Here is a 17,071-nt window from a genome sequence, read left to right as displayed (position 1 = left end):
GAATAGAAGTTAAAGAGGTTTGCTGATAATATTTATTGACTAAATATACCTGAGAAGGGAGTCACTCCACTGGAAGTTTCTCATACTAATAAATCATAGATCTGGACTCCTCATAAAAAGGAGTCTAGCTTTAATCATTGCTAACTTGACGTTTTTAGGAATATCAGAATTTTTGGATATTATATTGATGCTACAAATGGTTTTTAATGGTCCTAAGTTGTTCCCCAAACTTGAGCAGCGCACCTCCCAACCAGGTAATCATCGACACAACTATGAGCAAGGGAAAGATTTCTGAATATGAGCTGCCCTCGATTTTTGTTATTTTAAGGGCTTCATTGATTTGCTGGTCAATGAAATGAATGTCATATATGGCAATGAAGAGTCCATAACCCCCCCAAAAGTTACTAAAAGTGACTAAGGAGTCACATTATACAAAGACCCCAAGATAGAATTAAAGGCATATCTGGATGGTATATGAGAAATCCTTTATATTGGGGTCTTGAAATAAAAATGTATGCAATGCTGGTACCTCAAGAATAGCTATGATGCCCTTCTTCAGGTGCCAAGGAAGAAATGTACTCTTTGAAGCTCTAAGAATCCAAAGACCTTTCTGACTTAACAGCAGTTCCAATCAAGTGTACGTACCCAGTTCTTTGTGATAAATTTGGCTCCTTTCTTTTGCAACATAAGACAAAACTCTAAATTACTAGGGGATTCTCACTAATTTTGAGATTGGGAAAGATCCCTCTATTAAAATTCTGGGGACAACTATTAATTAATTGTCCATAGGAAAAGCTGAAAGGAAAAGATCAATATTCAGTACCCTAAATACTTTTGCTCTATACTGTCTTGCTAAACTTTTAATCATTAGGATAAGAATAACTATGTGATCTACAGTTGGAACATAGTCCAGATTAAAAAAACAAACAAACCTATGTGTAACCAAACTATGATATCATCCCACGAAAATCCCTGTATTAGATAACCTTAGATAACCTTCAATCATTCTAAAATGTATGTCTTAAGTGTGTGACTATGATACATATTAATATTTACATTGAAATGATGAGCAAGAAAGGCCTACAAAGGGCTGATTGAATCATTTTAGGGCTAATTGAGACTTCATGGAAAGTACAAAGTGAAAAACAATGACCTGCAAAACAAAATCTTACATGAATCAGTTTCTAGAGAAATTGTTGTGCTATATGTGAATCAAGAGACCTGTAAACATTTGTGAATTTTTATTAAGTTCACTGCACACCTGAGTGAAGGAAAATAAGACTGTTACCTTATGACCAAGCCCTTAACACTGTTGACAGATGGATGAAAGAGAAAGATGAAAGCATTTTATCATACACCTCTCAGATAGTCATTTCTTTAAGTAGCACTTGATAACAAATGAATGGAAATAAGATAAGTTTCAAAGTCCACTGCTAAAATCAAATTCCTCAGGAAAGCAGCTAAATAGTGTCCTGTACCATGAAATTATTGAGTCTTAAATGATCATAGAGATAGTGTCAGATAAACTTGGGAAAACTTGCACGAACTGATGAACAGGGTCTCAGACAGTACTGTGTGGATTGTAGACACTACCTTTGTTTCTCTCAATAAAGAGTGGATTCCTTTGCCTAGCAAGGCTTCCCATTTTCTTTTCTTTTTTTTTTTTTTTTTTACAAAGTTTAATTTATCTTGGAGAAAAGATGCTATTTAAAGTTAGGAACAGGTCACTAAATAATTTCAGCACTTAAAAGAGGCAGCTAAAGGTGAAATTAGGAAAGGTATAGTGAGAGATCGGGAAAAACAATAATTAAACCTAAGTTTAAATCCCATCTTTACCCTTTATTACATTGAGATCTTGGCCAAATTATTCAATTTCCCTGGATCTCAGTCACTTCATTTGGAAAATTAGGATGTTGTATTGTATGGCTTCTGGGGTTCCTTCCCATTCTAAAACCATGACCCTGTATTATTATTCAAATGTAATAAAGTAAAAAAAAAAAATAGATCAAAACTTCATCATGACAGACAGAAAGCAGTTTTGAGATTGCATTCACCATGGAGAAGTGGCCAGCTTCTGGAGCTGCTCAGATGTGCACCATCTTTGTTCTACCAGCAGATGTTGCTATAAAGTAGAACAAGGCAAGAACGCTGATAAAAGGGACAACTCTGTATCCTTGGACCTTTGCTCAGCTAAGCTAAGAAATGTCTCTGGAATTGATCTATTCATTTGCATTAAACAGAGTTTTAGCTAGCCACACTTTATTTGTGATAGGCTTTCACTCTGTATTTTTGTTTTTGTCATGGAAAGGACCTTATTTTAATGTACAAAAATGATCTGGAGAAGGAAATGGCAAGTCACTGAGTATCTGCTCAGAAAATCTGCTTAAAAAATAAGAGTTTTAGCTAGCCACACTTTATTTATGGTAGGCTTTCACTCTGTGTTTTTTTTTTTTTTTTTTTTTTTTGTCATGGAAAGGACCTTATTTTAATGTACAAAAATGATCTGGAGAAGGAAATGGCAAGTCACTGAGTATCTGCTAAGAAAATCTGCTAAAAAAAAAAAAAAAAAGAATTTTAGCTAGCCACACTTTATTTATGGTAAGCTTTCACTCTGTATTTTTGTTTTTGTCATGGAAAGGACCATGGTTTTAATATACAAAAATGATCTGGAGAAGGAAATGGAAAGGCACTCCAGTATCTACTAAGAAAATACCAAAAAGTCACAGTGAGTTGGACATAAATGAACTGATTAAATAATAACAAAAAACAATAAATTGAAAACCTGTTATAGTATTATGTGTAGTTGACAACAGCCTGAGCCATTAAGTTCACTGCACACCTGAGTGAAGGAAAATAAGACTGCTACCTTATGACCAAGCCCTTAACTCTGTTGACAGATGGGTGAAAGAGAAAGATGAAAGCATTTTATCATACACCTCTCAGATAGTCATTTCTTTAAGTAGCACTTGATAACAAATGGATAGAAATAAGATAAGTTTCAAAGTCCACTGCTAAAATCAAATTCCTTAGGAAAGCAGCTAAATAGTGTCCTGTACCATGAAATTATTGAGTCTTAACTATGATGGAGATAGTGTCAGATAAACTTGGGAAGATTTGCATGAACTGATACAGAAAGAAGTAAAACAGAACCAAAACACTGTATATGATAATGGCAACATTGTAAAGACAAAACAATTTTGAAAAGCGTAAGAACTTTCATCATAACCAGTCATGATTTGAAAGCACTGATTATGAAACATGCTACCTAACTCCTTAGTGGAAAGTGATGGAAGCAGGATAGAGCCATTGGACAAGGTCAATGTGGGAATATTTTTCTTTATGCCTCATGCAGATTTTTTTCAAGGGCTTTATATTTTTCTTCATTTCTTATTTGTTAGGGGAAAGAGAAAATGAATTATTATTACTTGAAAATATATTTATTTTCTAAAATACTGTCAAATCTGTTCTAACACTTATTAGCTTAGTTAATTAGGCTCTCTAAGTTTCAGCTTCTTCATCTATAACATGAAGTAAATAATATTTCCACTACTCCCTTTATAAATTATTTTACCAAACCTGTGATTTCATAATTGTGAAGAGCTTTCTTTTCATAATCGGCTCAATTTCTTTTTTCCAATTTAGAACTTAGAAAATGGCCTTGAGGCACTGAGAAGTTAAGGAACTCATTCAAGGTCATATAGCTAGGACTTGGTGACAAAGGAGGAAATTGAACCCAAGGCCAATTCCCTAGTCACTGTGCCATGCTTCTTTTCACTCACTTTAATATTAGATATTTTAATATCTGTTTAAATATAAACATATATGTATAAACATGACACAACCATATGCCTATTTTCTAATACATTTGAATTAGTATTTCTTTCATATGACTTAACATATAGTACCTCCACACATTCAGTCATTCTATGATATCTAGACTGCAAAGCATAATGCATAGGAAATTTTGGTGTTGAGAAGACATTTTCATATCTCATCTCTGACATTTTCTAACTAAATGATCCTTAACAAATCTTTTAGCTTCCACGTGCCCCAGGCAACTCCCTAGATGGAGTATAATCTGCTCTGCAGTTGATGGGGGACAATTCCCACACCCAGGATTCCCTGCATTAATTGTCATAGATCCTTTATCTAGATGATAGAACAGATAGAACACTGAGTTTGCAGTTAGGAAAACCTGATTTTAAATTCAGCCTTAGATACAAGTTTGTGTGAACCTGCCCAAGTTCTTTTGTTTTTAATTTGTTTGTCTCAATTTCCTCAACTGTAAAATGGGGATATTAACAGCACATACTCACAAGGTTGTGAAGATAAAGTATTTGTAAGCACTTAGCACATAATAAGTACTTTATAAATGCTTATTCCTTTCTCTCCTCCCTTTCTCTTCATTTATTCCCTTGAATAAATCTATCTGCACACATTTTATTTGTAAATTGCTTTACTTTCAAATTTGCTCATACAAATGTGAACGTATACATGAGAATCCTTATCCAGATCCATTGAATGTGTTCAATTCATTCTGGTACACTTTAGATCCAAGCCCGTTTGCTAGCTATGGGATTTATTGTCCCCTCTGCCTAGTGGGCACAGCTATTATGCTTGGATCTATAACCATATTATTCCAATGGAAGCCTGAGCTTTACACTTGATAGTGACTTTGATTAGGAAACACAGTATGGATGCGAGATTTTCCTACAGACTTGACCCAGGTGTCCATCAATCTGACTCTGTGTGTAGCATAAGTGAAGTAATTGTGTATCCAAAACATGTAGTAAGGCTCTAAACATCTCTGTACATCCTGATGACTATTTAGCAGCTCTAAGCCTGTGTCTCTTCTAAGCCTCAAAGGATAAAGATGGAGTGTAGTCTAGGATGTGTCAACGTGTGGCCACATTCCAGCTGGGATTTGGCCATTTTTCCGGAGCGTTCTTGTAAAGATGCTTCCTAATGGCTCCTTGAACTTCCTCATTTGTCAACAGTTTCCTAGAATACACAAAGGAGGTGGAGAAAGAACACATGGGAAGAAGGCCAAATGTAACTAATATTAAAAGGGAGAATATCTCCACCATTAGTGGGCTACTAGGTCAACGACGTAAAATAGTAGCCAAGACCATTGGCCTGCAATGAGAAAGGCGTAGTGTCTAGAATGGGAAGAGTGTTAGGGCCTTCATAATTTACCCTGCTCTTACGCATCTAGAATGTTGTGTTTAGTTTTCATAAGGACATTAATAAGTTAAAGAACATTCAGAGGTGGGAAACCTGAATGCAGAAGGATATCAGTCACAGTTAAGAATTTAGAGAAGACTTGAGGGAATAAAATAAATTGTCTTCAAATATCTGAAGGGCTGTGGGTCTGTAGATTTATTTTGTTTCCAGAGGGCAAAGGTAGAAATACTGGGTAATAATTATATTGGCAGAGTTGGTTTGATGTAAGGGCAAATTCTTAATAATTAGAGTTGTGCAAACATAGAATACTCTTCCTCAGGGGATTGTGGGCTCTCCCTCTCTGAAGATTTTCAGTCCAGGATTAGATAAATCTCTTGTAGGGATTTAGTGGAAGGAAATCTTGTTCAGAATTGCTTGGATTAGTTGGATTCTGAAGTAGTTGCCAATTGTGAGATTCTGTTAGTTCCTCAAGTTAAGTAAAAAGGAACATCAGAGACCAGACCTCCAGAGGAACTTCTGCTCTGGAGTCTTGCTCTCTGATTGTCGAGTCTCCTCTGAAATGCTGTTTTGGAAAAGTCCTAGCCATGTTTCACTTCTTCCCTCTTAAGTCTACTTCCTCCATAGCCTCAATCAATTGACAAATATTTATTAAGCACCTACTATATTCCAGACACTCTGCTAGACAGTGAGATATAAATAAAATAAATGAATTAACTCCTACTTAAAAGGAACTTGCATTTTAATGAAGGGGACAAAGCACCTGATTGCCCATTATTTCTTCAACTCTATCACTCCCCATTTGCTTTGAATTTGTTAGGTGAATATAAGCTCCTTGAGTACAAGGACTCTTTACTTGGTATTTTTCCTCAGTAATCTGTAGAATAAGTGCTTATTAATGCTCTTTCATTAATTTTTTATTCATCTATTTAAGTGATGGTGATTATTGGAAATGTTTTTTCAATCTCCTAGATCCCTCTATGAAGAATTCTAACTTGTTACTTGTTAATTATACATTTTTTGATGCTTTGTAAAAAGAAATGTACATTTATGTCCATGTTATACAGCATAAGAAGACTTATAGAACTATAGGATTTAGACCTGAACAGAGCGTTAGAGATGATCTAGTCCACAGGTGTCAAATGTGTCCAATAGACTACATGCCCACAACACCTCTGAGTGCAGCCAGAACCAGATTAAAATGCAATTGGGAAATTAACAAAAATGAAAATACAGATAATGTTAATATGTGGATTTCTGAGATCTCAAAGAACCTTATATACAGTGGTCCCTGTTTTTATTGGAGAGTGACGACACTAATATATATAACTGATAAGGGAAAAGTGACAGGTCCAAGAGGGTGAGTTATACAGATCAATCATAGATTTATAACTGAAAGGTAATTTAGAGATTATCTAGTCCTCTCTCTTTCACTTTACAGATGAAGAAACAGAGATACAGGGAAGCAAAGAGACTTGTCCAGTGTCACACAATGAGTAAGGCCAAGTCATAGTTCTGTCCTTGTTTTCTGACTCCAAACCCAGTCCTCCTTTATTCTTGCCTCTTTTTCTTGCTTAATGGAAAATTAGATTTTCAAACAAGAATCTCATATCCTTTGGCAATTAGCAAATACGAATATTTAAATTGTATCTTAAGATCTAAAACTTCTCTACTTTTGTTGAAAAACAAAAGTGTGAGTTGGCTTGGCTTCTCTAGCAGATCTCCCATTTTACCTTTAGAAAATGACAAACTGGGTAGATGAAATACTTTTTTTAATTTACAGTAGAAATTTACAAAAATAGTTTTAATAAAATTATTACAAAATCAATTTACAATATAACTTATACAAGCATCTCCTCAAAATACGACATTGGATTATAACAAGTAAACTACATTTGCTTTTGTTAAGTCACATCATAGTATAAATAATGCTTCTTCATCATATTTTTACAAGTGTATATACCAATAATGATGAATAATAAACAGCACATGTTATTTTTATGACTCTTTCAATAAAAAATTCATTTTTGGCTAAAATAAAGCCACCCATAGGAAAACAGAGAACATAGTTTTGTTTTGCTTTGTTTTTCTGTTGAACAAAAGTCTTATTTAATTATGTTTGAGTGTACAGTATTCAGTTTGAAAGCACCAAATAAACACACACGCACACACACACAAAACACCCCTCTTCATCTTCTTATTCCTTATTTTGCCAAGATAATGGCTCCCTCAAGGGTGAGCCCCAGAATCCCTCAGCCTCAGCTCTGCCTTTCATTGGTCTCAGGTTTCCATCATGCACTGAGGTTGAACGTATTCTTCTTTGGCTTCCAGTTGAGATATTTCAAAGCTTAGGAAATATACTGAGCTCCTCCATGTGGCTGAATCTCCGTAACTCCCCATCCAACAACATTGCCCCTGATATGACAGGAATCATCTCCTCTTGTTTGCCTGATCTCATCGCTGCTGAGCACTCGGTCCCAGAGGTTAAAGCCAGTGAGCCTTCCAGAGAAAGCCAGTGTTTCATCAAAGCCCCCGCCCACGCAGCAGCCATTCTTTTCTTGGCCTATTTGCAGAATCCCCCCCTCTGGGATGATGTGACCTGTGGCCATCCCAGAGCCAGTGGCTGCCAGTTCTCCATTGAGCCACAGGGACGCCGTCCCTTCCTCGGAGCTCCACGTACCGCACAGATAGGTCCACGTTCCTAGGGGAACCACAGAGTCGGCGACGAGTTTGTTCTGGTCCCCGCCCACCACGAGCACGGTGGACCAAGAGTTGAGGTAGAGCTGGATTTCATACGGATTCCTCTTCGTGCCATAGGAGAACAAAACGGTTTTATTTAACACATCGGTGGCCCTGACCCAGATACAGGCACTAAAAGACCGAAGCTTCATTTCAGTTACCGGGTGAACGCTGCCAAAAATCTTCTTGGAACGCATTGGGAATAAAAGTGCTGTTTCACAACCTATAATAGAAATAGCAGAAAAGACAGACACTGAGCAACTATTGAAATTCATTCAGAATGAGTCATGGAAGGGGAATGGGGACACAAAGAGAGGCTTTTTAAGGATCCCATAGGAAAACGCCGTGCAGAGTTAGGTGACGTCCCTTCTCAGCTCAGGAGCCTGCAGTTATGTCATCTATCTGATATTTAAAGCCACCCATGATCCATCTCTAGTTAACATTTATTTTACAGCGTTGCCTTTCGTGCCCTCTAGTTCCAGACAAATTGGTGTGCTGGCTCTCCCAAACTCCCAGCGTCCCATCTGCTACCTCTGTAACTTTGTAAAGGCCATCCCCTGACCTGGAACGCCATTCTGCCTACCTCTGGGGACCTTTAGATTCCTTTAAGGAATATATCACCTCCTATAAAAAGCCTTTCTCCCCTCCCAGTCCCCAGTATTCTCTTCTTAGATGATTGTGTTATCTGTTTATCTCTCCAGTTAAAGTGCAGGGATCGCCACTCACGGAGCCACCACCCTGACATGGGCCCTCATTGCCTTCCCTTGGAAAAGTGCATTTTTTCTCCAATCGGGCTCCTCACTGAGCACAATCTCCGATCTATCCTCCACTCAGCTGCCAAAATGATTTTCTTTACTCTCCAGATTCCAACTTCAGTGGCTCCCTATTATCTTCAGGATCATATATAAAACGCTCTATTTGGCATTTGATGCCCTTCACACACCAAACCTTCCTACTACTTCAGTCTTCTTCCACCTTCTCTTCCATCTAGTCTCTGATCCAGCAACACTGTCCTTGCTGTCTTGATCACAACCCATTTCTAGGTTCCATGTTTTTTCATGGCCGTCCTCACCTCTTCCTTCCGGCTTCCCCGGCTCAATTTCCATCCTGTTTGGAAAGCCTTTCCTGGCCGGCTTCCCTCTGAGGTTCCCTTCTAGCTCCTCTGTTTATAGCTTGTATGTACTAAGTCATTTGCCATGCTGCCTCTTCCACTAGACAATGTGTTCTTTGAGGGCAAAAATAATACACTGGCCTTTACAGCACCAACACTTAGTACAGCATCTGGCCCGTAGGAAATGCTTCACTGTTAACTTGTTGACTTAACCCAAGATTCAAAGTCCTCCTCATGCACTTCAAGTATTCAGTCTATGTGTAATTTTCTAGATGCACCCACCATGTAAAGTGAAATGTTCTTCCCAATGGCTCTCCCACTGGGAGAACAGAGAGGCCTAGAAAGTGATTCTAGAGAGGAGTCTGGTGTGTTAGGATCAGAGTGGAAAAGGCTCATAGAGACCAGCTCTTCAGCCTCTTTGAATTTATAAATCAGAATCAGAGACAGTGAAGTGAAATGACTTGCCCATGGTTACAGAGGTAGAAAGAATCAGAGACAGGATTTGAACACAAGTTTTCTGCCTCCCACCTCTTTGGACAGTATCATGTGTAATCAAGCAAACACAGGAGCACACAGGCATGGTGTGAAGGACCTTAAACGAGGACAGCCTTCTATTAGCCCTGAAATCCACTATATAAGACAGTCTAGACCAGTTATTTCAGGATAAAGGCATTCAACTAAATCTGTCCCAATTTTCTGTGCTTTCTTTTCATCTATTTTTAATGGGACATCAATTCTTTTTTTAAGATTCACTTGATCGTGGTATTTTCTCCAATGATCACACTGAATTCAGTCCACTTAAGATCAAGGAGCTGAAAAATCCTCCAAACAACCCATAAGCACTTTGGACATTTACTTTACCCCATGCTATAGGTAATCCAGGGAATCTCAGAGAGCTAAATGGTACACTGGAAATTGAAGTTAAAAAGACCTAAGTTCAAACCTTACCTGAAACATTTACTAAATGTGTGACTCTGGAAAGTCATTTCCATTCTCCCAGAATCAGTTCCCTCATGCATAGAACAGGGATAACATATCACCTACTTCACAAGGTTACTATGAAGATGAAGTGATATCATTCATGTAAAATAGTGACTCTTAAAGGACCGAAGAAATGCTAGCAATTTTTGTTGTTACTTATGTGAGGAAGGATTTCAGGAGAAAGCAGGTTCACCACGCTATAATATAGAATAAGAGTCCTCCCTACAACAGTCTGATCACTCATTTGCCAGCTTTTACTCATGTGCAAGAGAAGCCTTTTATCTCCTGAGGGAACAGAGTCCACTTTGGGGTGATAAATTATCAGGGAGGTTGTCCCCCCTTACAGGAAGCCTGCGTCAATGCCAGTGTGAAACTTCCACTCATTCTGGCAAATCTGCTTTTGAAATGTAGGGGCATTCTTATTAAATGATTACTTCATTGATAGATTTTTCTGCTTCTTTCATCTAAAGCCAGAGCAAATGGAAACCAGTTCTTCAGAAGACTAATAACAGTATGATTAGGAAGTCCGGGAAGAGCCGGGCTGGCAGTAGACCAGGATGTAAGAAATCAAAGCCTGTTGCTAAAAATGTTATTTTGAGTCTTCCTGAGGGGAAGATTCCTAAAGAAGGAGTAAGCATGACACAGACAAATTTTGGAAACTGTAATCAAATTTGGCTTAGTCTTTCTGATTACACTCATTCATTTTACAGATCAGAAATGCATGGGTGTAGGCGATGATTTCCAGCACACATGTTATCACAGGATTTAGAGAAAGAAGAGACCCCCAGACATCATTTTGTGATATCTCCTTATTTTACAAATGAGGTAATTGAGGTCTAGAGAGAATAAGAGCTTTTTCTTCAAAGCCACACAGCTAGTTCGTGATGGCGCCTTTGTTGGAAACCAGATCTCCTTACGGCTAACCTAATGTGCCCTTTCCACTCTGTGTATGAGAATTAACTTTTTTCAAGTGGGTAGTTCTCCAGATATCCTATTATTCGGTATTATATTCAATATTATGAACACACTTAAGATAATGTCTTCATCATAATTCTTATTCTATTAAGGTAGCAAAAATCGCCATCTGTCTTCATACCCACCTGTACTTAATTTCATGTTGCTCAGTGGAAGGGGCATGATGTATTAGGCAGAGACCTGACCTGGGCATTGGGAAGACCTATGTCCTTTTAATATTACTTGTATGACCATAGGCAAGTCAATAAACCTTTTTGAGCCTTAGTTTCCTTATCTGTAAAATGGAGATAATAGCATCTCTGTGAATAGTACCTACCTACAGGGTTTGAGGGAAGTTCAAATGGACTAATATTTATAAAACACTTTGTGAACTCTAAGACACAAAATATGTCTTGGTGAAGTTTTAATCTTATTAAAGTTACAAAGTTTGATGGTAATTAATAAAGACAGTTCTTGTCATTTTCCATCTCTTTCCCCTGTGGTATCATTAAACATTTCTCATTATATGGCCCAAGCTAATACTTTGTCGTTATAGGTTGTCTTTGTGATATATTAACAAACAAAACTGAAGAAATATTGGAATGAATCTTCAAAGTGTAATGAAGATTCATATTTCAATGTGACAACTTTATTTTTAAAATAAAATAGCAAATGTGTCTTGAATTTTTCCCCCTTCAGTGGTCCAACCACTAGGGAAGGATGTCACTGAGTAATAGGGGTGGCCAGAGGAATCTACTGGATGGGGTTAATTCCCAGAGAACTAGACACATAGTGGGCTTCTCATGAATTCCTGTTGAAATAGGAAAAATCAGGATCATAAGATTTAAAGCTAATCTGACACCTTTATTTTAAAAGTAAGTAAACTGAGGATGACAGAGTTTAAGTGACTTTCCCAGTGTGACAAAGGTAGTAAATAGAAAGTAAATTTCTTGAGGGGACCATGCCATTTCTTTGTATTTCTTGTTATTAGTGCAGGGCCTGATACATAGTAGGTGCTAACTCAATGCTTCCTGAATTGAAGCTAGTGGGTCTGGGATTTAAAAAACATTGGACATCATGACATTTGAACATCTGACTGTATACCTTTTCCTATTTTTGATGTTCTGTTTGGTCTTTTGTAAGATGGGATGCTATTGTATATTTGGTACCCAAAACATCAGGAAACGAACTGCAGAAATTACATTTCCCATAAAGCCCTCCTATTATATAGATGCGACATGCCTTGGATCTACAACTAACTAATCTGCAAGAGTTGATTGTTAAGTATTACATTTCAGAAATTGGCAAATGGCTACAGATCACAACTTGATTTAGAATTTTATTGATTGTCTAGATTTAAGGTGATGGAGAAAAATGTCAATAATGGCAATTCAACATAAAAGTGTACGGTGTGTACACTTCTGCCTCCCCACCTCCTAGATCTGGTTGTTAAATATTTACCAGAACATCCCTGATTTTATCTAGTTCACCAGATCATGGGCATATGGTGATTCTGTCCAGCAAGCCAAAGTAATTACCACTTGTTTTCTTTTAGAAATTGGATTTGGTGCAGTGGGGGAGGAGGGGAATGGATCCAGACTTGTAGTTTCAGTTATCTGGCTATAAAGTGAGGGACCTGGTGACCTCTCAAAGTCTGTGACTATAACCTGGTTTCTGGAGCACTAAATGAGATGATTTTGGCTAATTTGATAGTCACTTATTTAGACTGTCTACTCCTTTCAGAAAACAAAAGTTGAACAAACAAAAAAAGACTGAAATATAAATTGCTTGTTCCTGAGATTTTTTTCTGATTAACAGCTTATTCCTAGTAGTTACCTCTCTCCATGACCCTTCTAGAGATTCCCACTCCATCAAGCTGGTTTCATTACAGCACTAGAGAGGGGGAGAATTCCTCTGGCCCCTGAGAAGGTCAGTTTACCATTAAAGCATGAGATTTGATCAGTGCTGGTTGATATTATCAGTCAGGACTTTCTCTAAAGACAAGCAACCAAGCTGGAAAAAAGTCCTAAAACCTAGAGTTGGACTTTGCTCCTACCTCCCTCTCTCTGGATGCCAGAGATTACATTTACAATAAAAATAAGAGGTGGTGCAAGGAGTGGGTAGAGCTCTGGGCTTGAGTCAGGAAGGCCTAAATTCAAATCTGGTTTCAGACAATTACTAGCCACGTGACCCTGGGCAAGTCACTTAACTCTGTTTGCCTCAGTTTCCTCATCTGTAAAATGAGCTGGAGAGGGAAATGGCAAAACCTCAAATGGGGTTTTGAAGAAATAGCCATGACTGAAAAAACTCAGCAACAAAAGAGCTAAATTGAGGCACAGGCCTCTGATCAATTTGCAGCTGAGGGAAGGGAAACTGAAAAGACATTATTATTTTTTTTTTTAAATTGTTTCAACTGATGGGTTGATTCCAGGATGGGATCCCTTATTCATGTTTTAAGGTCAAAGCTGCTACCACTTTAGCTGCGTGTGTGTGTGTGTGTGTGTGTGTGTGTGTGTGTGTGTGTGTGTGTTTGAATTCTGTAGAACAAACCCCTTTGAAAGGCAGGGACCACGCGAACATTGTTAGTTCTCTGGACCCCCGCCTGTCTCTGGCTATGGGACTTCCCGGCCCCCGTGGGAAGCTGGGGCTTCTGCCGATCGGGCGGCAGGCAGCCGGACAGGGGGTGGGGTGGGGCGGGGCAGAAGGCGTCTCTTACCCGCAGGTAGCGAGCGCTGTCCGGCCCACCTCCGCAGGGCGCGCAGCTCCTCGGAGAGCGGCAGCAGCGCGTGGCCCGCGGCGTCCCGCGCGCTCTGCCAGGCGCTCTCCAGCTTGGCCAGCCGGTGCGTCAGGCCGCGGCTGGCCAGCAGCATCTCGTCCAGCGTCTTGGCCAGGCGGCCGGGCTCCGGGGCCGAGGCGCACGTGCGGGCCACGTCCGAGCGCAGGCCGCGCAGCTCGGCGGTCAGCACCTCCTCGGCCGCCTGCAGCAGCCGGTTCTCGCGCATCTGCGAGTTCTCCAGCATGATGAAGAGCCGGTCCCACGTCGTGCGCTCCTGGCGGCAGTTGCACACTGAGCCTGGAGAAGCACAAGAGGCTGCGGTCAGGGGCCACCTGCTCGCCCACGGGGTCAAGGTGGGCAGAGTCCCCGGGACCGATCCTCCCGAAGCCCGGCTGCCCCGGCGCTCCCGGGAGGTCTAGGTCAATTTCTAAGTCCCACCTCCCATCTCCCTTCCAGGGACATTCAGAACCCCAGAGGGTGCGTGTATAGGCCCGGGTGGGATGGCTCTGCTGCCGGCACTTCTCTCTATACTAAACCGCTTTTTCCTGGGGATGGGGAGAAGCGTCCGAGACGGACCTGTGACTATAGCGTGTGAGCGATGGGAGCCCCTCCCGCAAACGGGCTCCCACAACTTTTCTGCACTTCTCACTCTTGGCTCGTCACCTGGGTGATAAGCGGTGGGGATTTAGGCAGGTGAGACAGCCAGCACGCGTCCCAGGGCAGAACAGGAAGCCTGACCTCGGGGCCACAGGACCATAGATTTGGGAGTGGGAGGTCGTGAGGGGTCACCTACCACAGTCTCATCATTTTCCACGTGGAAATTGAGCCGCGGCAGTTACACGTGACTTGCTCACAGATCAGTGCCCGTGGTTCCATCAGAAGTCCCCCTGACCCAGAGCCCACCTTTCTAGGCGCTGAATGTGTCCAGTCGCCTCTCAAACCCCTTCAGCTCCCTCCCCCCTTTCCAGTACTATATTAAATTATTTCTTAAAGTTCTCTCTGCTCCGAAGAGGCTCCTCTTTGCAAAGGACATTTCTTGAAATACGCTATCCTTGCTCCGATCTTGACCTCCCCCCAGGGCACACAGAGCAGGCTGTGAACAGTGGAGGGGAGCAGGGAAACAGTTAACAGCCACTTACTTTCGTCAGTGGGATGCATCCCGTTCTCGATCTCGTTATCCAAGTTCACGAACAGGAGGTTGTAGTCGTGGTTGTTCTCGGCCGCCAAGGCGGAACAGAGGGCGCAGACCAGAATCACCGGGAGACGCTGCATTTCGCCGGCGCGGGAAAGTCGGAGGGGACAGAGCCGGCCTGGAGCGGAAAGGGGACTGAGAGCTGGAGGCTGGGGAGCCTCCTAATAAAGGTCCGAGGCTGCGGAGAGTGAATGAATGAGGAAGGCTGGTGGCACCGGGGGTTGGGGGCTGGGATAAGAATGCCTCTGGTTATTGGAGGAAGAGGAGGAGGAGGAGGGGGCGAGGAGCTCGCGGAGGCGGGGAAGTGAGGCAACACCAACCCCCCAAGGTTTGTTCTGTGGTCAGGTTAATTGAGGGAGGGGAAAGAAGGGGGTCGCTGAGAGCGGAGTAAAACCGTTCTTGCGAGACTTGTCCCTGGAGAATTAGATGTTGTAATGTGAATTTGTAACCCTAATGGGGGGGGGGGGAGCTGCTTTGCGGGGGTTAGGAAGAAAAATCCATCAGAGCAGGAAGAAAAGGCAGAAGAGAGATAATATTGGGGGGGGAGGAAAATATGGGAGTATTTTTTCCTTATTCCTTTTAGTCCCCAGACTTACTTTCTTTCTTTCTTTCTTTCTTTCTTTCTTTCTTTCTTTCTTTCTTTCTTTCTTTTCTTTTCTTTCTTTCTTTCTTTCTTTCTTTCTTTCTTTCTTTCTCTCTCTCTTTCTCTCTTTCTCTTTTTTTCTTCCTTTCTTTTTCTTTCTTTTCTTTTCTTTTCTTTATTATTATTAATTTTTTTTTTTTGGTGGTTTGTGGTTGTTCTTTTACTCTTTCTTCCCTGTAGCCTGGATTTATATGCCTCAGTTGCCCGGAGCTATAGATGAATTTCAGTATAAAACAAGAATGAAATCCAGTGGATAGAAATGTCCAATCTACTAGGAATCTATCTTCTTTCCAGCTAGAGTCTAATTATATTTCCCACTATTCGTGTTAAAGCAAGTTTGTAAAGTTCTAAACAAAGCCTTGAGAGCTCCATAGACCAGTAAGGGGGGAATGGGGAGGGTGAGGAGAAGGGAGAACTAGAAGAGACAAATACGTAAATCTTAAGAGATGTTTGTTTTCCTCTTCCAGTAGTAAATCTCTGCGAATATAGAGCTTATTTTGCTATGCTTGGAGCCTAGGATCATTTTTCAAGAGTAAATTTAGATTGTGACTATTTGTCAGTTCTGGGCTGAAGTGTGTTTATGAGTTTGTAGCATAAATTGGCTCACACTTTTATTGAAGTTATTCTTGGTTTTATGTTCAATTCAATTGAAAAGTGAAAAAGTGTGTCCACACACACACACATACACACACATATTAAATTTCTAACATTAAAAATCTTTTTAGAATTATATAGCAGCTTTTATTATTTACTATATATTTTCTATATACATACATACCTTAAATTTTAGCTCTCTTAAATTTGATATTTTGAATAAGTGAGTAATGTGTCTCTAACTGACACTGTTTATTGTAAACTTTTAATATTCTTGATCCTTATTTCTGGAAGAGATGGGAGAAATCAAAGGAAGTGTGAACTCTGTTTGGATTGGTGATCTATCACCAGAATATACTGTGGCCTGATGCCTGTTATCAGAGGGCCATTTACCTATTCAAGATCTCTTGACACTTTCTCCAAGGTTCTGGGATCAAATTATATATTTGAACTTCCTGAATCTCTCCTGCTAATTCTAAAGGACTTCTACCTTACTTTAGTTTGTAGATGTCTAATTTGAGTATGAAGACCACTCCTAGGGAAGTGAATATATATGTATGTTAGAAAGAAGGATGCAGAGTTGAGACCCAGATCTTCTCAGGGGAGGTTCATAATCTCCGGAGGAAGTCAATTTTTGGTCAAATTCCTACCAAATTCCAGTCCCAGGTGAACAAACCAGGATTCCAGGACTGGATCTCTTTCAGGAAATAGGAAACCATTGCTACATCTCTCTAGAGCTCCAGACTGTTTGATTAAGAAACCAGATTCTATGAAGCTAAATTTCACGAGCTCTGTTTTCAGTACCTCATGCCAGAGATTCAAAAGGACAAATTCAAGAGTTGGGACTACTAGAATGATTCTTGGCCAGCCTCTTTAGGAAGATGTCAGACACGAAGAGAA

At 40.2% G+C, this 17,071-nt stretch overlaps 2 protein-coding genes across 3 annotated transcripts in view; one reads left to right on the top strand and one right to left on the bottom strand.

Annotated features, from left to right (window-relative positions):
- The window catches only part of VEPH1 (ventricular zone expressed PH domain containing 1), a 209,456-nt gene that overhangs the window by 26,927 nt on the left and 165,458 nt on the right, over window positions 1-17,071 (top strand). The gene's annotated exons all lie outside the window — the stretch shown is intronic.
- Window positions 6,832-15,567, bottom strand: PTX3 (pentraxin 3). The gene is made up of 3 exons (XM_051983079.1): window positions 14,882-15,567; window positions 13,683-14,039; window positions 6,832-8,143 (listed from the first exon to the last, which is right to left on the bottom strand). The coding sequence occupies exons 1-3, from the start codon at window positions 15,012-15,014 to the stop codon at window positions 7,530-7,532; spliced, it is 1,104 nt and encodes a 367-aa protein (XP_051839039.1). The 5' UTR covers window positions 15,015-15,567; the 3' UTR covers window positions 6,832-7,529.

This window comes from Antechinus flavipes, chromosome 3 (genome assembly GCF_016432865.1).
Source record: "Antechinus flavipes isolate AdamAnt ecotype Samford, QLD, Australia chromosome 3, AdamAnt_v2, whole genome shotgun sequence".
NCBI classification, from domain to species: Eukaryota; Metazoa; Chordata; class Mammalia; order Dasyuromorphia; family Dasyuridae; genus Antechinus; species Antechinus flavipes.
This window is presented reverse-complemented; position numbering and strand designations above follow the sequence as displayed.